Below are 26,271 nucleotides of genomic sequence, written 5' to 3' on the forward strand. Positions count from 1 at the left end.
GCGGCCGCACACCATTTTGTGCGGTCCGCACTAACCCCACAGGGTCAATTTTGTCCAGAATTTTCAGCTTAGTATAAATAGCTTCTTTTCCCATTTTTTAGGGTATCAGATATTATAATTAAGCAGCTGCACTCGTGGGTTCGAGATTCTTAGCTATTTTGGGCAATTTTATCTACTTTTCATCATTGAATCTTGTTATTTAGCTTAGCAATTAATTAATATGAGTTGTTCTTCATCTATTTCTTGCTTTTCTTCTTTAATTATAAGTAGCTAGACCCATAATCTAGGGTTGTGGCTCAACCCTAGTGTGGGTAATTGATGGGTCTTGTATTTTAGGGCTAAATTGACTATGGATGTTTGATATTTGGGCCTATTTCATGGTTAATTTCTAAATCAGTGGTTGCAAATACTAGTTTGTCTTTAGTTGACTTGGGTTCTTCTTGAGAAAGAGAGCCTAAGTCTCCGAAATTGGTCCAACAAGGAATTGGGGCGTACTCAAGGGATTGATAGCCCCAATTAAAGGGTTAAACCTCGAGAGAGTAATACCCGACTTGAACCCTAGTTGCTTGTGCAAATTTGCATACCTAATTGGTCTTGAGAAAGTCAATTCGGGCAAAATCACTCGAACCACCGAGAGGTGTAGAGTGGGTAAAATAGTGCAACGGTTATATCATACTCCCTAATCATGTCAAATGTGCTTTAGATTCAAGTACCCATCAATTAACCACCTATGCGGAAGTCACTACCCTAGTGCCTTTTAAATCATTTGAACAACCCGTAGCATTAACTCTTAGCTTAATTTAGTTACATTTACCATTTGTAGTTTGATAATAGTAGAAGTAAAATGAAAACCCCAAAAATGATTAGAAGTGTAATTTGGAATACATACGCAATCCTAAACTAGATAGATACTCGATTCCAAATTCTAGCTCTCTGTGGAAATCGATCCCGACCCAAAATTGGGTAAACGCTGCTCTGACCCTCTCTCGCTACTCAATAGTAGTGCGGAGTAGGCTGCGATCAGCCTGCGAGCTGCAGATGCTATTGGACAGATGGACTAGGATATATCCTCTTGTCTTTGGAGGTGAGCGACATGAGGACCCCATGAACTTTATTGATCATTGCAAGGACAGACTGCACAACATGAGGATATTGGAGTCCCACGAGGTGGACTTTACCACCTTTCAGCTGGAGGGCAAGGCCCGTAAATGGTGGCAGTCCTATCTTCTCGGCATGCCAGAAGGTTCTCCTCCCTTGTCTTAGGACTAGTTCACAAGCCTCTTCCTGGATAGATATATTCCACCCTCTCAAAGGGAAGAGTCACGATTTCATTTTGAGCAGCTCCAGTAGGGCCAGATGTCGATGACCGACTATGAGGCGAGATTCTCTGAGTTGTCTCGCCATGCAATTATGATACTTCCTACTAATGCAAAGAGAGTGTGGAGGTTTGTTGCAGGTTTGCACTCTGGTATCTAGGCCACTATGGCCTGAAAGGTTGAGATGGGGACTTCGTACGAGCTAGTTGTGGAGATAGCTCGGAGGATCGAGGGTGTTTGTCAGTGGAGTCGAGAGTAGGTGATGAGGGATAAACGGTTTCGATATTCTGGAGGGTTTAGTGGTGCTCCGGCCAGGGGCAAAGGCCAGTTTCTGAAGGGTCGGTCTAGCAGGCCCATATATCCAGCACCGTCGCCTCCTCAGGGTGCTCTAGTGTGGCCCTATTTTAGCGCCATTCTAGAGAGATCTTATCGTCTACTAGCTATTCAGGGTTCCTCCAGTGGGCCTTAGGCCATCAGGGTCAGACTTCAGGTCAGCAGTCCCGTACCGAGAGGTTATTTCAAGTGCGGGGATCTTGTTTATGTGAGTAGGTTCTTCCCCAGGCTTCGGGGTAAGGCATTACAATAGGGTCAACAACCTATAATACAGCATCAGCTACCACACCAGTCGTCCGGCCGCCCAGAGGCGGAAGGAAGGTAGATAGGGTCCGTCCTAGAGGTGGAGGCTAGTTAGGTGGCGCTCCAGCTAGGTTCTATACTTTTCCAGCCAGACTAGATATAGTGGCCTTAGATACCGTGATCACATGTATTATTTCTATCTGCGGTAGGGATGTTTTAATACTATTTGCTCTAGGGTCTACATATTCATATGTTTCATCTCTGTTTGCTCATTTTCTGGGCATTCCTCGTGAGTCCTTGGTTACTCCTATGTATGTGTCCACGCTAGTGGGTTATTCTGTTATTGTGGATCAGATCTATCAGTCCTATATCATGACTTTCTGTGGTTATGAGACTAAAGCAGATCTTCTATTTCTCGATATGACCAACTTTGAGGTCATCCGGGGCATGGACTGGCTGTCTCCATATCATGCCGTCCTTGATTGTCATGCCAAGACTGTTACCTTGGCGATGCCAGAGTTGCCTAGATTAGAGTGGAAGGGTTTGTCTATCTGTGCATCTAGTCGGGTTATCTCTTTTCTGAAGGCTCGACACATGGTCGAGAAGGGTTGTTTGGCTTATCTAGATTATGTTCGGAATACTACTACAGAGACTCCGACCATTGATTCAATGCCCGTGGTCCGGGAGTTCTCCGATGTATTTCCTTCTGATCTACCAGGCATGCCACCAGATCGTGATATCAATTTTTGTATTGATTTGTCTATAGATACCCAGCCTATCTCTATTCCACCGTACTGCATGGCTCCGAAAGAGTTGAATTAGCTTAAGGAGTGGCTAGCAAAGGGATTTGTCAGACCGAGTGTGTTGCCTTTGGGATGCACCGGTGTTGTTCGTGAAGAAGAAAGATGGGACTATGCGGATGTGCATTGATTACCGCCAGTTGAACAAAGTTACCATTAAGAACAAGTACCCGCTGCCGCGTATTGAAAGCCCAAAAGGCATCACGTTATGCAATATGTGCCAAAGTATGTTATGAAGGAAGTTTTTTCCTGGTCCTCCGAGTTCATCCTAATTTGATTGTTCCTAGAGTAAGCATCTTGAAATCTTATTATCTCATGTCCAACCGTAGCATCAATAATTTAATCAATGTTTGGAAATGAGAGCGAGTCTTTAGGGCATGCCTTGTTTAAATCCTTATAGTATCCATACATCTTAAATTTGTTATTCTTTTTGGGTACTATGAATACGTTAGCTAACCATTCCAGATATTACTTTACCTTCTGGATCAAACCTATATTAATTAGTCGGGTTACCTCCTCTTTAAAAAACATGTTCTTGGCCTTGGCTATTGGGCGTTTCTTTTGCCTTACCATTTGGAAGTTTGGATCTAGACTCATCTTGTGAACCGCCACCTCCAATGGGATACATGTCATATCCAAATGCAATCAAGCAAAGCGTTCTACGTTAGCTTTGAGAAAATTAACAAATCCTAACTTAAGTTCAGCATTTAAACTTGTTCCTAAATTGAACTTCCTTTCCAGAAACTTATCGAACAAAGCCACTTGCTCAAGTTCCTTTGCAGTTGACTTAGTCGCGTCCGTCTTTCTGGTACCAGAAAATATCTCGGAACCTGATAGGATTCCGATGACTCTCCGCCCTTATCTTCTTTATTCGGAAAGGGAGAAGGCATTGGTTTCTGTAATTGCTATTTATTAGACTCTTTTCCCTTGCTACTGGAAATGGTCACTAAATTCATCTCCTTCGCTGCCAGTTGGTCTCCTCTTATTTTCTTGATTCCTTCCGACGTTGGAAATTTCAACAATTGGTGATATGCTTAGAGCACACCCTTTGTCTCGTGTATCATGATCTTTCGAGGATTATATTGTAACCCATATCACTATCCACCACTTCGAATAGAGTGGTATTCGTTACTCCTTCAGCGTGTGTGGGCAGCAAATCCTCTCCTCGCGTTGTCACGATTCTCAAGTTGAAGCCACCTAGGAGTTTTGTCGCCGGAATAATGTTCATGGTCAGCTTCACTTGCTCCAGAACTCTCCATTGGATGATGTTGTCTGAACTTCCTGGATCAACCAAAACATGTTTAATTTTGAAATCTAAAACATTGAGACAGATTACCAAAGCATCATTGTGGGGTAAAACGAGTCCGTCAGCATCTTCCTCCTTAAAGGTGATGTAATCCTATGCGACTTCTCGGAGTCTCTTGTTGTGAGTCACCGATATCTTCATTTTCTTCGTTGCTTAAAAGGTTACACCGTTGACTTCGTTTCCACTGAAGATCATGTTGATAGTCATCTAAGACGACCCTTCTGTTACCTTCGAAGGCTCTACATTGTCCCAGCTTCGGCCGTAGTTGTAATTGGCTCACATAAAAATTCCCTGAGATACCCATTGTTTAATAATATCACCACCTCTTCACGAAGATAGCGACAGTCCCTAGTTCTATGATCGTGGGTCCCATGGTATTCACAATATAAAGTGGGATCCCTCTAGCTAGGATCTGATTGGATTGGTTGCGGGAACCGTGCTTATTTTATATTCCTCATTGCTGATACTAACTCTACCAAGTTGATGTTAAAGTTGTAATCTAACCACCTAGGGTACGTGGAGTCTTGAGCCCATGTCACCTCCTTCTCCTGTAACGACCTGCTATTCCGACCATGATCGACTCTTCTATTAGAAGCAAACCTATTCGATGACTGGAACCCTTTGCTGCTACGCCTATCAGTTCTTTAGTATGGAATAAGGCTGGCAAGTGGGTCGGGCTTGGTCCTAAATGGGCTTAGTGGGTCGGTCCTAAGTGGGCTCGGGCTTCATGGGTCGGTCCTAAGTGGTCCTGGGCTTCACGGGCTTTTTGTAGGAACCAGGCCGGGATCGGGACCATGAACTAATGGTCCCGGGCCTAAGTGGTCCCAATGGATAATTTTTTTTAAGTTATATAGAAGTTAGAAAAGAATATGGTAATAAAATATCTAAGGCAATGCGTTATAATTTTATTATAGTATTAACAAAATATGGCAATATCTTTCTTAGTCTTCCTCCCCCCTATGGAATGAGTACAATAAGGTGCTAATACCACCATTGAGAAGAAAAAGTAACTAATCAACATGTGCCAAAATACAAGTTACATATTAATTTACATGGTATCTCTTACAATCTTCATAAATCCATTAAGGTCTGGAGGAATTTCTGTTGGTGGTGGAGGAAAAGAAACTTGGTCATCACCGCTTCCGGGCGAAGCAGAATCCTCCGCAAGTTCAACTAGCATTTCTTCATAAGCTTCGTCTACCTCTAGTTGTGATTCAGCAAGTCCAAAACTTCTTCTTTCCGAATGGATCCAATCTCTGAAAAGTACTGATTTTTCCAAGTTCTCCCTCATAGACGCTCTATAATCACCGAGTTCAAGTCTTGCTTGAGTGAAAGCGCTCTCCAATGCCACTTTTGAAGCTTGAATAGTTAAAATGTCTCGGGCCATCCTTGAAAGAATTGGAAAGTATTTTTCTTTGTTCTTCCACCATTTCAAAATATTAAAGGAGCCGTCGGGATTTACTTCCTTAATTCCCTGTGACAAATAAACTTCAAGCACATTTAGTTGTGAAAAATCACTAGTACTAGAACCTTGAGAATCCCTTAACCTGGTCCAAGTACTAAGTGCTCTTACTCTCGCAGTTCTTTTAAATGATTGAGAATCAGAAGAAGGAGTTGGAACATTTGGCCTAGCCTGATCAAATGCAACTTGATAAACATTATAAATAGTTTGAGAATTTATTTTAATTGAGACTATTGCTTCCGGAAGTTGAGACAACTCCTCTTCTTCAAGTGCTAAACCATTAGGATTTAACAAAGCAGCAACACCATAAATAGGGGGAATAGGGAAAAAATATTTTTTACACTTTTTTCTCATAGAATCAATAGCAAGTTCATAAATTTTCCCACCCTCTGAAAAATGAGCAAACAAATTTGCAAGTTATGCAATATAAACTAAACAGTTAGAAATAGTAAGATAGTATTGCCCAAAATCATTTGTAGCAATATGAAATTTTTCTAAAAAATCTACAAGCATTTTAACATTAGCCTAATTCGCATTTGTAAGGTGCTCATCATCATCACGTACATGAGCATTAAGCGTTGAGTTTATGGGTTTCTTGTAATGACCTGACCGGTCGTTTCATGAGTTATCGCTCTGTTTCTCTTATTTCTGCTTATTATTGCCTTGTTCAGTTGTATTTTTTATTATCGGGTTGGTTGGCTCAGGTTCGGAGAGGTTTTGGTAAGGTTTGAGACACTTAGTCTCTTTCGAGGAAGCTTAAGTTGGAATAGTCAATCGGATGTTGACTTATGTGTTAAAGGGCTCGAATGTGAGTTCTGATGGTTCGGATAGCTTCGGGAGGTGATTTGGGACTTAGAAGCATGATCGGAATGTGTTTTGGAGGTACGGAGTAGTTTAGGCTTGAATTGGCAAAATTGAAATTTTGGCGTTTTCTGGTTGATAGATGAGATTTTGATATAGGGGTCGGAATGGAATTCCGGAAGTTATAGTAGATCCTTTGTGTCATTTGGGATGTGTGTGCAAAATTTCAGGTCATTCGGACGTGGTTTGATAGACTTTCTGATTGAAAACGGAATTTGGAAGTTTTTGGAATTCTTAGGCTTGAATCCAATGCGAATTTGGTGTTTTGAGCGCTCCGAAGGTTGGAACAAGTTTGAATGATGTTATGAGATATATTGGCATGCTTGGTTGAGGTCCCGAGGGCCTCGGGTGAGTTTCGGGTGGTTAATCGGACCAAATGCATAGTTGAGAAGTTGCGTATTTTTGGATTCAGCTGTTTCAGGCTTTTGGTCTTTGCATTAGCGAGTGGTCCCTCGCGTTCGTGAAGGGTTGAGATGTGAGGTAGGATTGTTGGACTTCGCGTTTGCGAAGGGCTGGGGTCTTTGAGCTACGTGTTAGCAATAGGGGAGCCGCGTTCGCGGTGGGTTGTGGAGCTGAGCCTTCGCGCTCGCGAGAGGGGATCCGCATTTTCGAAGAAGGAAAATGTGGTCAACGTCAGGTTGTGCTTCGCGAACGCGAGGCCTTGATCGCGTTCGTGAAGAAGGATTTAAATGTCTGGGCAGAATGTTTTAAAAGCTCATTTCCGCAATTTTTAGCCTAAGTTCCTCCATTTTTGGGCGATTTTGAAGCTTTTTGAAGAGGATTGAAGTGGGAATCAAGGAGTAACACTTGGAGGTAAGATTTATGGACTTAATACTCAATCCTAATGTGATTTCTACCTAATTAATCATGGAAATTGTTAAATTTAAGCATAAGTATTGAAGAACTAGGGCTTGTAATTGGAGACCTAGAATTTGGGATTTGAGGGGTCATTTGTGGTTGGATTTTGGTGATTTTGATATGAATGAACTCGGGGAGTGATAAGGAGTCTATTGGTGTAATACTTATCAGAATCCGAGACGTGGGCCCGAGGGTCGGGTTTGGCAAATTTTGGGATTTGTGTTGTAATTTGATTTCTATCGAGTGGGCTTTGTTCCCTTAGCATATTTTGATGGTTTTGTACTGATTTTGGTTAGATTTGGAGCACTCGGAAGCCGATTCGAGAGGCAAGGGCATCGCGGGCTAGAGTTTGGACCGAATTGAGGTGAGTAATGATTGAAAATATTGTCCTGGGGGTCTTTTACCCCTGATTTCACATCGTTGTGCTATGTTGAGGTGACACACACGCTAGATGATGAGCGTAGGGTTGTGCACCATTGGGATTGTGACTTAGTCCATTCCGAATGATTGTTTTACCGCGTATTTGATTGAAAACTGTTTGCCATCATCATGTTTTGGGCTGAATGCCATATTTGGGCCTCGTGCTGACTGTTTAGGACCCTTAGGGGATTTTTACTACTATTCCTCACTGTTTTGACTTTATACTTGTACTCAGTCATGCTATATTCTATTGTTTTTATAACTCAGCCATGTTTACTCTGTTTTGACATCTTAAATGATATTTTGAGCTGATCATCATATTTTACTGTGCCCGAGTGGCTTTTAGAGATTTCTGACTGAGTAGGGCTGAGGGCCTGTGTTGTGAGGATTATTATGGGATCGGGCTGCACATCGCAGCAGTATTGTATTGATTATGATTATGAGGTTGAAGGCCTAAGTTGTACGCCATAAGGTGGCTTGATATGAGGCCGAGAGCCTATTGATTATGCTATGAGATGGCTTGATATTGCGCTTGGGCCGTAAGGGGCCCCTCCAGGAGTCTGTACACCCCCAGTGAGCACGAGTACCTAGTGAGATATGTGATATAGCCCGAGGGGCTGGTGTTGTTCCAGGTTATTGCCCGAGTGGCTGATTCCGTTGACATTGTGACCGAGGGGCGGATTTTATGTATTTATCTTTTCTAGTTGCTTTTCATTTACTTGTTTAACTGTTAAAAAGATGTTTTAAAAAAGCTTATACTGAACTAAGATGTTTTTATAAGATTTTACAGTTTTATTGCATTTTTATTGGTTTTACACTGCCTCTTTATAGCATGTTATTGTGTTTTACGTGATTTCTTATTGCTTAGTCTTCATTTACCATTATTACTCTCTGAGTTGGAGTACTCACTTTACTCCCTGTACCCTGTGTGCAGATTCAGGAGCTTCAGGTCAGGCCAGTGAGGGTTGATTGCTCCCAACAGGCCATTCAGAGTCCACTAGGTAGATGTTCGGCATTCGTAGCCCAGTGTTTCTCCCTCCTATCTTACTTTCTGTTTCTAGTTCTGTAATAGACTGTATAAACTCTTTCAGACTCTTAGACACATGTTTAGATGCTCATGACTGGTGACACCCCGATGTCGGGCTGTGTTGGTTTTCCATAAATTGTACTAGTTCACTTTTATTTTGGGCTTATTAGCATATTAATGACTTAAATTGTGTTATTATAATTGTTTAAAATGAATTGGGTGTTGTGTCAGCTGGCCTCGTCTTCACAAGAGGCACCATTACGACCGAGTCTGGGTTTAGGGTCGTGACATTTCTATATTCATATGCAATAACTAAACTTTCATACATGTAATTCCATCTAGTTGGACAAGCTTTAGGAATTTTCTTTCTCTTAGGCCAAATTCATTGCATATTTTAAAATATTCTCTAAGTCTACTTCTACGGTTTGAGTAAAAAAGTCAGTTAAGAGCCATTTTAACCTTTTCAATTTCAATATTTAAAATTCTCATACCATCACCCACAATTAAATGGTAAATATGACGAATACATCTAACATGAAAAATGTTACTAAATGCAGGACTTAGTGTAGTGGTAAGCAAGACTACAACATTTGTGTTACTAGTAGCATTATCCATTGAAACTAACATGATTTTATCAATAATGCAAAAATAACTACAAATATCCATAACTGTGCCAGCAATAAACTGCCCTGTATAACGTGAATTAATTATTCTATAAGCAATAATGCACTTTTGCATTATCCACTCCTCATCAATCCAATGACTGGTAACAGTAAGGTAATCACATTCATTACCACTGCTACCAATATCATTTGTAATAGCAATACGATAATTTATATGAGTAAATAAATAGCGCGAATATTGTTCATATTCATGTTTATATTTATAAATATCGCTCTTTACGGTTGTGCGAGGAAAACCTTTATAAGTAGGATTCCAAATTTTTCTAATATAATGCACAAAGTGAGGGTTAGAAGAAAAATTATAAGGGTAAGCACATAACAGTAACCATTTTTGCCAATTCTTCCCGATCTTTTTTTGGATCATAATATGAAATACCACCGGTAACCGTATTAATTTTCGGTTGAAATTGATTAGATCCGGTACTAGGGTCAACCTGACTAGGAGTAGGTACACTTATCCCCTCGGCCAAGGCTTTCATACTAAAATATTTGGCTTTATCTTGAGGGTGTATCAATATGTGTCTTTTCAAAGATCCCGTCCCCCCTCCCCTCCCCCGACCGTCAACATATTTAAAAGCTAATTCCTTGCCACAAGTTTTACACTTAACCTTGTTTTGTGGAATTAGTTGAGTAAAAAAAGGCCAAACAATAGATATTTTTGTCCGGTTGGGACGTTGTCAAGAAAAAGTAGGGATAATAATAGGAGAGTCAGACGGGGCATCATTTGGATTACCATTAGTTGGGTTAACTTCAGGAGAAGGACTAGTGGGTGTATCGTCATTCGGTTACGTTTCATCAAAATCTATTTCTTCATCATCATTTTCATCAATAGTTGGATTACCATAAAGAGCATTCATATATTCATGGTTTAATTGTTCACCAGCTCCAACATTATGCAAAAATTGACTCTAAGTAAATTGTAATAAACTATTATCACTATCAAGAATAGCAGGTATAGGACGGTTATGGGGTTTGGGTCGGGGAGCCAAGGGAAGTGGAGGAGGAATAGATTGGCCACTAGAATCACCACTCTTGGATTTTTCCTTATTTTTACTAAATTTGTTTTAAGGAATATGCCATTTTAATTAATCAAGCAATGCAAAGTAAATAAAACAAACAAAACTATAATATTAAAACTTAAGAGTTGGAACGAGTTTACTGAATTGACGAACAACTTGTTGAAAATTAATTATCGGTGAAAATTTGAAGGCTTCAATTCACCAACTTTACAAATTTTCACAAATTATAACAATAAAGTAAGCAATTATAGAAAAAAAATAGAGAGAGATTGGTGATTTTGTGAGAAAAATGAAAGAATAAGGGGATATTTATAGTTGAAATAAGGAAAAAGTGTAATTATAAAAAGTTTGGGGTTAAAACAAAGTTGGGAGGGAGGGGGAGGTTAAATGGTTGTTTTGTAAATAGCCAACGACTATTTTGGCAGAGAAAACGAATATAATTTAAATGCCCTAAATGGTAGTTTTTTTTATTTAAAAAATGGCCGTTGGGACTGTTTGGGACCGCTAAGACCGGTCCGGTCCCGGTCTCGCGGGCCTCAAGCAATGGACTGGCTCACTTGCCAGGCCCACCTATCCCAGTCCCGGTCTTAAAATGGTTAGGACTGTTTAGGCCCACTACCCATATAGGCCGCAGTCCTGGGCCGATCCCGGTCCTGAACCGGCCACTTGCCAGCCTTAGTACGACAGAAAAACAACCTCTTGACGACCGCCGATCCGCATCAAAATCATTTTTTAATTTGTTCTTGTTTTTGTCTCGGCCCCATCCCTTGGTTAACACCGAAGACATAAGTTTATTGTCTTCCATCCTGATTTTCGACTCATAACGGTTATGGACATCTGCCCAAGTGGTTTCCTGAAATGCGAGCAGGCTCTCTTCAGTTTCCTAGAGGCATCAGAACTCAGCAGATTGAGACCCTTTGTGAATGCCTCCGCTGCCCACTCATTTGGAGCTGCCGACAACATCATTCTTTCTTTTTGGAATCAGATCACAAATTCCCGCAACAGTTGGATTCGCCTTGCGTAATCCTGAATATATCCGCCTTTCTGGCCTAAACCTTCCTTGCCCTAGCATGTGCTTTAATGAACGAGTCTGCAAGTATCTTAAAAGAGTTAATTGAATGCTCGGGTAAGAAAGAATACTATGTCAAGGCCTCCTTCGTGAGGGTTTCACCGAACATCTTTAACAAGATCGGTTCGATCTCATGTTGAGCCAAATCGTTCCCTTTCACAGCCATAGTGTAGGTTGTGATGCGTTCGACTTAAATGGCAATTACGTGTATTTTTTCGAATATGAGCGTTTTAGTACTAGTGATGCGCCTGGAATCTGATCCATCCGATCGTGAAACTCCTTCGCATTCTGATCCATTTGTTCGATCATTTCTCTCTTAAATCTCATGAGCTTGGTTTTAACGAGATCATTCCCGTTGTTATTACTAGATCTGCTGCCGGTCCCTCTTTCTTCATCAAACCCGACTTCACCCTTCGGGGTGTTGTTATGGACTCTCTAAGATGTTTGATTTGCAGAAACCTAGGAGGAATCGGGACCCTTCCGTTTGCATTATTGGAGGCGCCTGACAATGCTTATTATAACTACGTCATCACCTGATCGTGCCTTGAGAGGTGATTCATGATTGCTTTCTGCTGTTCTCTCAGGAGTTTAACTATTTCCACGACATATTCCTCCTCCGGATAATCAGGAGTAGCTTCCAGCACATGCCAAGGGTACTGACCTTCTCAAACCAAGGTCTCACTGATTGAGTCATCAAGATAATTCTTCGTGTGCCTCAATATTGTGTGTGTTGTTGACATTATTAGCTGTCATATATGGTTCTTACCGAGGAAAGAATAAAAACAAGTTAGAATTAAACAAATGAATCAAAGCAATTGCGCAACTGTCTATCTGGTTCTTACAGTTAAATTTATTACGTGATTTATAAACAATCGAATTGATTTGATTCAAAAAATAATAAAGAGATAAGATTAATATTAATATTAGTAATTGAAATTGAAGAAGATAACAATCCAGGCTCCGAACGCAGTGTCTTCCAGAGCAAAAGTGAAAATAACGATAAAGTGCAAATAAAATTGTTAAAATGAGAGCAAAAGTAGTAAAATAAAGCTTTTGTATGCAGAAAGTTTTCTGTCCTTACAATGGTTGCTGAGCCTGCTATTTATAACTTTACCTAAGGAAACATGATCCTATGATCATGCTCCTGTTAAATGAAAATAAAAGGTCATTGATGAATGCGTAATGGTAAGCCATGAATGCAAATATTCTCTGCAACGGTCGTTCATTTAATATTAGTAGATATTCCCTCATTGAATTCTATCCGATGAAAAACCTTTGACCTTCTCCCGTCGACTACGCTCCTTCGGAATTTACTCGATATTGATGACATTCGTTATATCTGGTATTAATTATTCCCTGACTTTTCCTTTGTCTATCTTCGATTCCACATGTCACGTTACTATTTGACCATCCGTTATAAACTAATTTTATCCCATACAATTGTACACCTACAAGTTAACTTATGAGATTCACTTCTCCTTAGAGTTTATAAAGTTCGACAAAACTCTTGTTTAGCATTTATAGAGTTCGACTAAATGCTTAGTCATCTCTTGTTTAAAACAAAACATGTTCGTTAAATTAACAGCCTAATTATTGGGATCAAAATAACAAGGCGTCATGCGAAAACTAACAAAGAGAACTTTGATGACAATAAATCAGGCGTAAAAGAATATACTAAATTAGACATAATAATTTATTATGGTTTGGTCAATCAACCTACATATGATTCATCACTAAAATAAAAAGAGAAAATAAATTATTTGATAGAATAGTTTCCCATAAACAAAACTCTCTAAAAGACTATATTGTGGAGGTTGTCTTATTATTGTTGTGAGGAGGAATCTTCAATTTATAGAAGTATAAAACTTCTCTTGCAAGAAAAGGATAAGACATATGAATGAGATTTATTCCTTTTAGGAGATTTTTTTCCTTACTTCAAGAAAAAGAGTTCTAATAGATTAGAAATTCAGGGTAAAACCCTAACAATTCTCCTATTAGACTGAATTTTCTGGCAATACTTGTTCCGCCTTGTTTACATGCACAATCTTCATAACTGCCGCTTGCCATGATTAAAAATAGGTATAAGTTGAAAAATCTTAGTATTAGTTGAAAGAAGCCTAAGAATAGACTAAAAGGACCCCACACATTAAGAATTAACATGAGTTAAAACTAATATTAATTAAGAAGCTCATGCGTTAAAAAGAAACATGAGTAAAACTGACACCAGAGCCCGTAAACATGGGTTAAAAAAGAATTTATTTTTAAAGTTACAGCAACATAAATGTTGAATATATGGTTGAAACTTGAAAGTTTGTCTTCACACATAGGGTACTCTGGATAAATGTTTTTGGGATAAAAGTCTTCATTATCATCAAATTGGTTGCAACTTGATTTGAACCCACCTAAATCTATCTTCGGCCTTCTTCAACCTGGCTCTGATATAGAAATGTATTTTTTATGTCTTTGCTGGAACTTGAGCCATGATCTCCACGTACTTTATTGATGAAAAAGTTATACTGCAGAAATCAGATAAAAATAATTATATTATGTAATTTTATGCATGCATATATAAATAATTATGAATCTCCTTAACATAAGAGAAATACATATCCAATTTCTAAGTGTGATACTTTCGATTTTTTTGAATATTCATGTAATTTATGCTCTACTACTACCCTTGTGTCCCGTAATAACTTATTCTTTGGTCCAACTCATGTGACAAAGTTGTATAGACATAAAGGTTAAGGAAGAAAATAAAAACTTTTGAAACTTATAATATTTGTGTGAGTATAAAATTTTTGAAACTTGTGATTTTAAACATGTGTTATAATATTTACATGACTATAAAAACTTCTTATTAAAGATAGAATGTAAAGTTTAAATTAAATTATTTAAATAGTTATATTATTTTTAAATGGACTAAAGAAATATTGTCACATAAATTTAAATCAAGGGAGGGAAGCAATCCAGAGCGCTGTTGCTTCATCTCATTTATCAACTTCAGAAATTGCGCGATTTGCACAAGTACGATTATTTAGGCTCATCATTTACAATTTAAACCTGTCAAAAAAAAGTTCACAGAAAATAGCCTCGAGCGAGAATTTTAAAGCACACTACCGGGCTTTTAAAACAAGCTGTCAAAATTTGCCATAATTTGAACTACGTAGTCAAAATTTTGAAGCAAACTGCTAGAATTTTGGAGTATGGTGCCAGAATTTTAAAGCATGCTGCCAGAATTTTTATTGCGATTGAAAAATCAGGTAATCGTCAGAATTTATGGTGCATCAAAATTTTGACATGGGCCTATGTTTAAATTTTCTTTTTTAGCAAGATCAAAATATAAACGATGGTTTTAAAAAGTTCCATCCATCATAATTCTTGTCAACAATAATCTTATTGGGCCATCTTTTTTAACGAACAATTAGAAAAATTATTTAAATAGCTGCTTATCTAATTGCTTAAACTAAAAATAGTCGACGAATATAATATATATGTAATTTATGAATAATACGTGTATAATTAAATATAATTAATATATGATTTATATATACCGAAAAAAAGTAAATAGTGAAATTGGCTGGCTATTTGTATAAAGATTTTCATCTATTATTGGGCTTTACAACTCATGGACTTACCACGCAGCCCAAGACATTGCCGTCCACTCCTTGTCTTCCTCATCTTCCCAGTCGCTCGAGGTCACGGTTTTGTCCGCCATTTTCAAACATCTTTTTTCCTCTAAGCAATTTCTAATCCTAAAACCCCATAAACCCTAAACTTAAAAAATTTCCATTTTTATTCATGGGGTCAATAAATTTCAACCCGTTCAATAACAACTGGTTCAACAAACCATCAACACCATTTCAACCGATTAATCTTTTAACCCACTTTAATTCCCTTAAACCCCAGCAACATTCCCCACCTTTTGCAGCCATTTCAAACCCATTTTCAAGAAAACACAAAAAAACAGCTCCAGAACAACCGGGTCATTACCGGAGAATGCTGGACCAGTTCTACTGGGAATGCGAAACCCGACCTGATTTAAGGCACGCGCCCGAAGTGGAGAAGATTCTGAACGAGGACCCAATTTTCGAGAAGAAGGAGAACCCGACTGAAGAAGAGATTGAGGAGAATGACAAGTGGTGGGCTGAGTTTAAGGAAAGCCCAGTGGTCCAGTTCTTGGCCCAAGCTGAAGAGATTGCGGATAAGCTTAATGAGCTTGAGCTGAAAGAGAATTCTGCTCCTTTTAGAAGTGAAGATAAGAAATTGTGGCAGGTATTAAAAAAAAGTTCTTTTTATTGTTTGGTAGCAAAATATCAAGGTTTTTGATATATGTCATGAATCCTTTTTAGTCTATTTAGAGATTTGTAGAAAATGTCCAGAATTCGTAGTGTTCGAGAATCCAATTATTAAAGTATTGGAATGAAACACGTCCAGAAATAGATATTGAAGATTCATTATTCATATAGTGGACCAGAATTTGCTCAGGATTCAGATGCCAACCAGCTTTGGATATTTAGTTGGAGAACTTGTTTATCAGTAGTAAGGAAGAATTTTTTTTTTTTTGTTTTTTGTTTTTTGGTGATAAGGTAGTAAGGAAGAAATCAGTAAAATAGGGCATGAAACTTAATTTGATGGACACAATTTCGTTACTAGGAATTTTTCAAAAACTTAAATTCATTTAACATTCAAATTTGAAGTTTGATGTATTTTTTTTGTTTATGAAATCAGTTTTTAAGCAGCTAACTCTGATTTCTGTCAGCACTACTAATATGATGTAAATGCCCTATTAGCATCTTGAACCTCGTTCAGATACTGTAACATAAAATGGGACATGGTATAGTTTGTGAGTTGCCTATTTGCAATTTAGCTTTATAAGTGACAGTCTTTTCTTGTCTCTAAAGATAACTTATGTAGGAATGAAGTTCCTTTCTATGATAAGTTTTAAAAAATGTCTTTCTTAGTAAGTCATAATTCATAAGTGTGTAAAAGTTTAAGTTGTAACTGCAGTGGTTTTTGAAGATGATCATGAGTGTGATTGTTGGATAATACCCGGAATTTTTTAACTGTGTATTTTCAGTCTGTTTCAAGAATTCCCCAACTGAGTGGAGTTTTCTTTGATTTATGTGAAGGCAGTGCCAAATGTGATTGGATTGGATGGGAGGCCAATTCCCAGAAAAGCCATAAAGACAAAGAAGGAATCAAATGATAAGTTTTGGGATTTTGCAAGGCAGTTCTATTTTGGGCTTTGGGGATTTCGTCAACGACCATACCCACCTGGGAAGCCCATTGATGCTGCACAGGCTATTGGTTACAAAAAGCTTGAAAAGCGATATTATGATTGTAAGTTTGCTTAAATTCATTATATATAGTTAATATGCGCGAGATTCTGTTATTCTTTCAGTTAATTAAAATATTGTGCTCACTTCTCCTGTACACCTTGAACTGCTTAGGATTCTGGCTCCATAAATTATGGATTATAGGACAATCAGTAAGAGCCTAGGTTGTTGGATTATTTTTAAAAATTTTTTAATTTTATTTTTAAATTTCAATCTTGAATCAAGCTGCTGGCACTGCTTTTCTTGTGGATTTATATAGTCATCTTGATGTACATTCTGCTTCTGTTGATGCTTGCATTTTTCGAGTAATGTATATTGTTGTCTGTGTTTGATTTCTTCGGACAATATGCATCTGAAGAAATAATTTTCTTTGACTTTCATTTGCAACTGATGACAAAAACAAGGACTTCACTTCTGAGTGTAAGAAAGTAAGAAACTGATGCAAAGAATTTTATTCAAATTCGTACTGGTTGGCGAAGTGAAACTAAAACCTAAGAGCTGATGACATGTATTAGTTTGATAGTTAAATAGTAGTAAATAACCCTAATCCCATATGTATTAGGAGTAGGATATGTATTATATATATAAGGCTCATTGTATCATTGTAAAATTAATCAATAGTATTTTTTCCCGTGTATTCTCACATGGTATCAGAGCTTTAGTGAGAAACCTATCGTTGTGCATCATTCCAGCGACTTTCGGGAAGAAAGACCTCGTCGCCGTGAAATTTTCCGGCGACTTAGAAGGCTGTCCGTAATCACATCATTTTTTGTTGGTGTGTGCAAAAAAAACCAACACACCACAAGACTCCTCAGGCTCCGGGGACCAAACCCCAGTCAACCCCACCGGAAAACACACGTCCATGCGCCCTCACGCGCCGGAAAAGGAAGAAATTTTCCGGCGAGATCTGACCCACGCGCCGACGTGTGAGCCCTGTTCCAGCCAGATTTTGAAAAACCTAGTTGGACTGTCGGATCGCATAGTAATTCCGAGTCTATCCATGCCTTTTTCTTTTTGTTCCAATCACTTTGAGATTTTTCGGCAACTACCCTGACTTTCCGGCGGCTACAGTGATTTTTTTGACGAAACTTCTTTTGGACGGATTACTTAGGAGATTATTCTGAGTCTTTTTTTATTCAAGTTTAAATCAAAATCCGACCATCATATTTTTCCGGCACAACATTATAATGGCATTCATATCAAAAGTCTTAGACTCACAATCCGTTGAGTCCAATGCATTGAATCCAATCCAGATGGTTTCTCTACCGGATTATATTGAGTTCCTTCAGTACAAAGCACGTAAACAAACATCTTCAGGATTAACCTCCGTTATTCCAACAGATAGTAGCGTGACTTGTGTCTCCCAATCTTCAACCTCTGAGTCTTGGGTCATTGATTCAGGTGCATTTGATCATATTTCTGGTAACAAATCTCTTTCCACTAGTATTTTATATTCTCAATCTCTTCCAACAGTCACAATGACCAATGGGTCTCAAGCCATGGCAACTGCAATATGTCAAGCAAGTCCACTTTCTTCCTTACCTTTAGACTCAGTTCTTTATGTTCCTGGTAGTTCTTTTAATCTCATAGCCGTTAGTCGCTCAGCCAAATCACTTAAATCTGCTGTTTTATTTCTTGATGACCTTGTTTTTATACAGGAACGCAGTACAGGGCGGATCATTGGTACCAGACGTGAATCAGATGGACTTTATTACCTTATCCTTGCAAAATCACTTGGACTCGCATCTTGTCTTCCTCCAATAACTTGTCCCGTTACTGATTCACCAGATTTATTACATAAACGGTTTGGACATCCCAATTTGTCAAAACTTCAGAAAATAGTACCTGGCTTATCTCACTTGTTCACTCTATAGTGTGAGTCATGTTAGCTCGATAAGCATACCCGCTCCCATTTCCCGCGGTGTCTTGATAATCGAGCAGAGTCACTTTTTACTTTAGTCCATTCAGATGTTTGGGGTCCTAGTCGGGTCAGTTCTACCTTGTGATTCCGCTACTTTGTCAGTTTGATTGATGATTATTCCAGGTGCACTTGGATATTTTTGATGAAAAATCGATCTGAGTTGTTTTTTATTTTCTAGACCTTCCACGCTGAAATTCAAAATCAATTTGGGGTTTCTATCCGCATATTTTGTAGTGATAATGCCCTAGAGTATTTGTCTTCCCCATTTCAGCAGTTTGTGAACTCCCATGGGATTATTCATCAAATATCTTTTCCGTACACATCCCAACAAAATGGGGTAGCTGAAAGAAAGAATAGACATCTTATTAAAACTGCTCGTACCCTACTCATACAATCTCATGTTCCGCTGCGTTTTTGGGGGATGCAGTTCTTACATCTTGTTATCTTATTAATCGTATGCCATCTTCAGCTATCCAAAATCATGTTCCATTCTCTGTCCTGTTTCCCCACTTACCTTTGTTCTCTCTTCCACCCCATGTCTTTGGGAGTACGTACTTTGTTCATGACCTTACTCCAGGAAAAGATAAGTTAGCTCCTTGTGCTCTTAAGTGCATATTTCTGGGTTACTTGAGAACGCAAAAGGAATATCGATGTTATTCTCCTGACCTTCAGCGATTTCTTATGTCTGCTGAAGTTACCTTCTTTGAAACCCAATCATACTTCACAGGTCCAGTTAATCATTTAGATATTTCTGAGGTGCTATCAGTTCCTTTTTTTAGAGATTCAGTCCCTATCTCCCATTCATCTTCCTCCATAGCTCCACCATCTACAGCTCCAGTTGCAGCTCTACCACCTATAGCTCCAGTGCCACCACCGAGTCCAGTGCCACCACCTAGTCCAGTTCCACCAACTATAGCTCCAGTGCCACCACCTAGTCCAGTTCAACCTTCTACAGCTCCACCACTGTTGACTTATCATCGTCGTACGCGCCCAGCATCAGGCCCAGCTGATTCACGTCCTGCACCTGACCCTGCTAATACTGCGGACTTGTCTCATCTTAATCAACCGATTGCACTACGAAAAGGTATACGGTCCACACTTAATCCTAATCCTCATTATGTCGGTTTAAGTTACCATCGTCTGTCATCATCCCATTGTGCATTTGTGTCATCTTTGTCGTCTGTTTCCATCCCTAAGTCTACAGGTGAAGCAATGTCTCATCCTGGATGGCGACAAGCTATGATTAACGAGATGTCTGCTTTACATACGAGTGGTACTTGGGAGCTTGTCCCTCTTCCTTCGGGTAAATCGACTGTTGGTTGTCGTTGGGTGTATGCAGTCAAAGTTGGTCCAGATGGCCAGGTTGATCGACTTAAGGATCGTCTTGTTGCTAAAGGGTATACTCAGATATTTGGACTCGATTACAGTGATACTTTCTCTCCCGTGGCTAAAATTGCATCAATCCGCCTTTTTCTATCCATGGTTGTTCGTTATTGGCCTTTCTATCAGTTGGACGTTAAGAATGCTTTTCTTCACGGTGACCTTGAGGATGAGGTTTATATAGAGCAACCACCTGGTTTTGTTGCTCAGGGGGAGTCTAGTGGCCTTGTATGTCGGTTGCGCCGGTCCCTCTATGGTCTAAAGCAGTTTCCTCGAGCCTGGTTTGGTAAGTTCAACACAGTTATTCAAGAGTTTGGCATGACTCGTAGTAAAGCTGATCACTCTGTATTTTATCGACATTCTGCTTCAAATCTCTGTGTTTATCTGGTCGTTTATGTTATTACCGGCAATGATCAGGATGATATTTGTTAGTTGAAGCAACATCTCTTTCAACACTTTCAGACTAAGAATCTGGGCAGATTAAAGTATTTTCTGGGTATTGAGGTCGCTCAGTCTAGTTCAGGTATTGTGATCTCACAACGGAAGTATGCCTTAGTTATTCTTGAGGAGACAGGAATGACAGGTTGTAGACCTATTGACACTCCGATGGATCCGAATTCTAAACTTCTGCCAGGACAGGGGGAGCCTCTTAGCGATCCTGCAAGATATAGGTGGTTGGTTGGTAAATTAAATTACCTCACAGTGACTAGACCTGACATTTCCTTTCCTGTGAGTGTTGTGAGTCAGTTTATGGATTCTCCCTGTGATAGTCATTGGGATGCAGTTGTCCGCATTCTTCGGTATATAAAATCAGCTCCAGGCAAATGCTTATTGTTTGAGGATCGAGGCTATGAGCAGATCGTTGGATACTCAGATATTGATTGGACAGGATCACCTTCTGATAGACATTCTACGTCTGGATATTGTGTCTTAGTAGGAGGAAATTTGGTGTTTTGGAAGAGCAAGAAACAGAATGTGGTTGCTCGGTCTAGTGCAGAAGCAGAATATCGAGCAATGGCTATGGCGACATGTGAGCTAATTTGGATCAAACAGTTGCTCAAGGAGTTGAAATTTGGTGAGATTAGTCAGATGGGACTTGTGTGTGATAATCAATCTGCTCTTCATATTGCGTCAAATCCATGAGAGAACTAAACACATCGAGATTGACTGTCACTTTGTTAGAGAAAAGATACTATATTGCTACAAAATTTGTGAAGTCGAAAGATCAGCTTGCTGATATTTTCACCAAGTCCCTCACTGGTCCTCGTATTAGTTATATGTGTAACAAGCTCGGTACATATGATTTATATGCACCAGCTTGAGAGAGAGTGTTAGTTTGATAGTTAAATAGTTGTAAATAACCCTAATCCCATATGTATTAGGAGTAGGACATGTATTATATATATAGGGCTCATTGTATCATTGTAAAACTAATCAATAATATTTTCTCCCGTGCATTCTCACAACATGTACTTGGTGCATCATCACTATGCTGGCATGATTGGTTTCCTTGCGACACATCATACAAAATATTTACAGCCAGAGTGTTACGTGAATTTGGTGATTAATCAGTATGCTGTCGTCGTCATTTTCCTTCCAACACATCATAGTTTGTAGCCTTGCCTTGTCAATTCACTAATGCAGCTGTTAGAGTTGAATGCCACTTTAATTCTAGTTTCTCCACCAATTTTACCAAATTGATATCTGTATTTGTTATTCTCTAAACCATGTTCTATGATCATAGCATGATTTATGGTAATATTTGATTTGAAGCTAAATAGCTGGCTCTTTAGCGATCTGATACTTTGTGGTGTTTTTTTAAAGTAATCTGGTGCTATTGTGGTGTTTCAAATAGATTCTATCGGACATTTTATTGTTTTGTTTCATTCTTATTTTTCAACGGCTGACTGTTGTCATAATGCTTGAACTCAGTTATTATGAGGAGCGGTGGGTGGTTTTACAAGGATCGATTAGGTCGTTCAAGGGGACCAATGGAATTAATACAGCTTAAGACTGCTTGGGGTGCTGGAATCATTGATAAGCATACTTTCATTTGGGGTGAGGATATGGATGAATGGGCTCCCATTGGAATGGTTTATGGTCTGGAAAAAGCAATTGCCACTTGGGAAGGTTTGTCTTTGCAAGAAATGCACAACTTGTCAAGATTAGTCTGCACATTAGTTGGTTTTTCAAACTTAAATTTCATCAGAAAATAGAGGTCTTCTAATATCCCTGGCATTCTGAAGCATATGGTCATTCAGTAAATCATATATTACTCCCAGCAAGCATCGTAAAATTATGAGGTCTTCGTCTTCAGTTGTTTATATCACATGCTAGGTTACTTTTGTTCTTGTTCTGTAGTTGTAGATTTTGGTCTGTTTTCTCTCAGTCTGTGGCGGTTGAGGTCCATGTTGCCATATGATAAATCCTGGCATTTATTTGGCTGAAGTGCAGTTAGATTAGGTGCTGCTGCTACTGCTTTCCTTCACAAACTACAGAAAGGTATACCTCCTTGGGTTCCTCTCAAAGGACATGAGCCGAAGACATATAAGCAGATGCAAGAAGAAGCTTATGAGAGTAAAAGGCGTGATTTGGCTGTTTTAGAAGCAAATGATGGTGTATGGCCTGGTGTAAGGACTCCGAGTCATGCATTGTTTCTTTGGGCTAGTGGCTCAGAGCTGACATCAATTTTGGAGGCTGACCACATGCCAAACAAATACATTCCAAAGGATCTTAGGTATGTAGAGTCATTTCATTTTGCAACATTTGTGATCTTATTAGAAGTTATAACCAAAGAATTTGAGAACGTTTACTTGTGGTGTGCTTGGTCAAAATGTTACTTGTGGTGTAGAGTAGTACGCAATTCTGTAAGTTAACCAAAAATAAAAAAAAGAAAGAAACAAGCGCTGAACCTCACATGAAATTGTGATTTTTTTTTGTGAGAGTACATCAAATTTTGAATTTGTTGAAGCAGGGTAGAAGGTGGGATTGTTCGTGATGGTTTTATACCTGTAAAAAGTGTAATTATCAGACCGCCCTTGTAGTTTGGGATGATTTCACTTATTGTAAGGCACTGTCAGTTATAATGTAGATTTCGGTTCGTGGTCCATAATGACCATCACGTCTGTCATTTCATGGAAAGTGTTGCACTGGGTTGAACCATACTTAGGCATTCACACACAACATTTAGATTCCTTTCGCAGAGTCGTTGCTCTGGGTTGATGCATATGTAATTACTAAGTTGGTCAGTAGGTATGTTAGAATTTAGATCATTTGATCTTGCATTCACTACTTTGTCATTGACATATGCATATCAGAAACATTATGGATTTCTGTTCTATATTTCACTATTATAACTTAATGAGTCTCAGTTGCATCAACTTCTAGAATCTTTTTACGAAAGATTTGGGCGGGGTTGATTCATATCTGATAGCTTAGCTGGTCATCTACGTGAAACAGGAAAGAATTGGAGAAGGTTATCCCTGGATTGAGGCCATGGGAGGTTCTAAGTGTTGAACAAGCCATGGATCAAATAACATATGGTGGTGAATGGTACCGCGAGCCTCTTGGTACATACACAACGGGCCCTCCTTATATTGCTGATTGGAACAAGGATGTCATGGTACGTGCTTGGTACCTATTAATAACAGAGCTTCTTTCTTCTCACGTTGGTTGCTAAATTTAACTGTCTTTTCGTGATTTTGTGGTGTGTATTATTACAAGTTAGTTCCTCTATATTACTAATTTACTACTATTCGGTGCATTATGTCATACTGGGTTCGTGTGATTGTGATCTCCTAGTTTGAGATTAGAACTAGACATGTTTGATGTACCTTTAGGAAAGCTTTCTGCCCATTTCACACAGGTTATTTTATGGCGCAAGCCCCCTATATTCAGTTGTTAAATTGATCTTCAAATTGGTTTGCTAAAAAGGTTCACATATTGACAGTTTCTGCATTTGACATGCAGAGATTGTTTGAGATATTCCACGACCTCAGTGTCCAAGTGTACAACAAGATGGAGAGGACAGTTCCCGGTTTCCGTAAAGTAATGGAGAACGTCGAAATTGATTCTGCTGCTAGAGAAACCAAAAGGGAGCAGAAGAGGGCTGCTCAGAAGAGAGCTGAGGAGGAAATTGCATTGTTTGGTCGAGTACGAAGTGATGATGAGTAACATAGCTACTTGACTACACTTTGAACTCAAAAGAACTTTTCTTCTCTTTTCTGTAAATCAAACTTCAGATGTCCCTGTACATTGATGGTTAGGATCTGATACTGGAGGATGCAATTTAGGACATGCAACGTTATGAGAGTGTTTTTGTAGTTTGGCGATGAGTTAGTAACTTTTCCAGTCCGAGCACTTGATACATACAGGTTGCAAATTGCAACACAGAGATTTTCATTCAACCGAGTCCACTTCTTTTAAGTTTTTAATGACTCAAGTCTTAAATGTATCCGAGAATGCTTTTCTAAGAGTAATTCGAAGATGTATTCGACTATCAATATAAGGGAAAAATATTCTCTTGTTTCATTTTCTACTAGAAATATTGCATACTCAGGCATGTAAAAGTAAAGAGGGTAATTGGCTTAAAAGTAGGAGTAAAATGTACTGGAAAGATGTAACTCTGTTGTATATGAATATCTACGATTGAGGTAAGAAAGTACAGAAATTTGGTTCTCAAATTTCTGCCACATGATCGAGTCTTTCTTATGTTGTACAAAATACTGCACGTTAGTACCAAACTGAAAGTAATATGCGCAAATAGTTTGGTGTTAATATTAGATAGCTATTGTTGGACAGGAAATTGTCAAAAAATTGCTGGTGCCTTCTACTTGCATTGTGGTCCCAACTAATTTGAATTTTTGCTGGGTAAGTTTGCTAAAGGGTGACGGAATTTTATCCATCCAGTCACTGATCTAATTAATACTAAATACTGCACGTTAGTACCAAACTGAAAGTAATATGCGCAAATAGTTTGGTGTTAATATTAGATAGCTATTGTTGGACAGGAAATTGTCAAAAAATTGCTGGTGCCTTCTACTTGCATTGTGGTCCCAACTAATTTGAATTTTTGCTGGGTAAGTTTGCTAAAGGGGAAGTGCCCCCTAACATTCGTAGGGTTCAAACTGAAACCTCTAATTAATGGTGACGGAATTTTATCCATCCAGTCACTGATTTAATTAATGGTAAAGGGATTTTATCCATCGAATCACGGATCGTGAAAATTAGAGCTATAAGATAATTTTGTAACAAAAGTATGAAGCCAGGTTTTTTATTGGCTTTGCGACATTGCATGGCAAGATATCATTTGTTGCTTATCCCAACAAAATGCTGCACCGTTTCCTCCAATAAGTAATACTGTAGATTTAGCTTTGCTGCCACACGAAAGCCAGTCTTTGACCTATAGTAAGCTGGATATATCCGAAATAGAATTTATTTGCGAATCTAGTAGGCGACATAATTAAATATTTTCTCTGATAAGTTAAGATATCATATCTAATATTACGATTAATTTAAATTCGTGCTAGTAAAGTTATTTAAAAGGGCATACTTTTTACCATTTTTTTTTTAATTCTCAAGACTCTCAATATAATACCTCTTGTTAAAGATAGAGTATTTCATCAATCCCACCATTATTCCAAGGTGATTAAAATGTCAATAATGAAGACTTTTAGTGGATGAATAAACGTGTCATATGCTTTAACACTATAATCTACTTCTTTAAAGTCTTTGTATCTGCATTTATCTCTTTTGTGCTTTTGACAAGAGGGGTTGCTCTGATGGTAAGCAATCCCCACTTCCAACCGAGAGGTTGTGAGTTCGAGTCTCTCCAAGAGCAAGGTGAGAAGTTCTTGGAGGGAAGGATGCCGGGGGTCTATTTGGAAACAGTCTCTCTATCCTAGGGTAGGGGTAAGGTCTGCGTACACACTACCCTCCCCAGACCCCACTAAGTGGAATTATACTGGGTTGTTGTTGTTGCGTTTTTTAAGGATAAAATCTTACTCTAATGAGCAATATGATTATGTTAAAGAAATTGTTAACAACAAATAAAAGAGAATGAAAACCAACTTTATTAACGAGGGCCATTGAATTTAAATGGCAGCTCTCTGTTTCACATTTATCCATCAAAAATTTATGAGTTTAAGTTATATATACGTATAACTTTTTATGTATTATTAAGTCATTCGAAGGATATTTATAATCTTAAAAAATAACAAAGTTATCTGTTATAATGGA

The 26,271-nt window shown here is 38.7% G+C and overlaps 2 protein-coding genes across 2 annotated transcripts; both read left to right on the forward strand.

Annotated features, from left to right (window-relative positions):
- The first annotated feature begins 1,356 nt into the window (after positions 1–1,356).
- Positions 1,357–2,714, forward strand: LOC138873800 (uncharacterized). The gene is made up of 2 exons (XM_070152278.1): positions 1,357–1,456; positions 2,128–2,714. The coding sequence occupies exons 1-2, from the start codon at positions 1,357–1,359 to the stop codon at positions 2,712–2,714; spliced, it is 687 nt and encodes a 228-aa protein (XP_070008379.1).
- Positions 2,715–15,079: 12,365 nt separating this feature from the next.
- On the forward strand, positions 15,080–24,578 carry LOC104249972 (protein TIC 56, chloroplastic). Its single transcript, XM_009806513.2, has 6 exons — positions 15,080–15,669; positions 16,527–16,737; positions 21,967–22,164; positions 22,489–22,771; positions 23,494–23,656; positions 24,004–24,578. Exons 1-6 carry the CDS (start codon positions 15,196–15,198, stop codon positions 24,205–24,207), a joined length of 1,533 nt encoding a protein of 510 aa, XP_009804815.1. The 5' UTR covers positions 15,080–15,195; the 3' UTR covers positions 24,208–24,578.
- The last annotated feature ends 1,693 nt before the right edge of the window (positions 24,579–26,271 follow it).

This window comes from Nicotiana sylvestris, chromosome 7 (assembly GCF_000393655.2).
Source record: "Nicotiana sylvestris chromosome 7, ASM39365v2, whole genome shotgun sequence".
In the NCBI taxonomy this organism is placed as follows: Eukaryota; Viridiplantae; Streptophyta; class Magnoliopsida; order Solanales; family Solanaceae; genus Nicotiana; species Nicotiana sylvestris.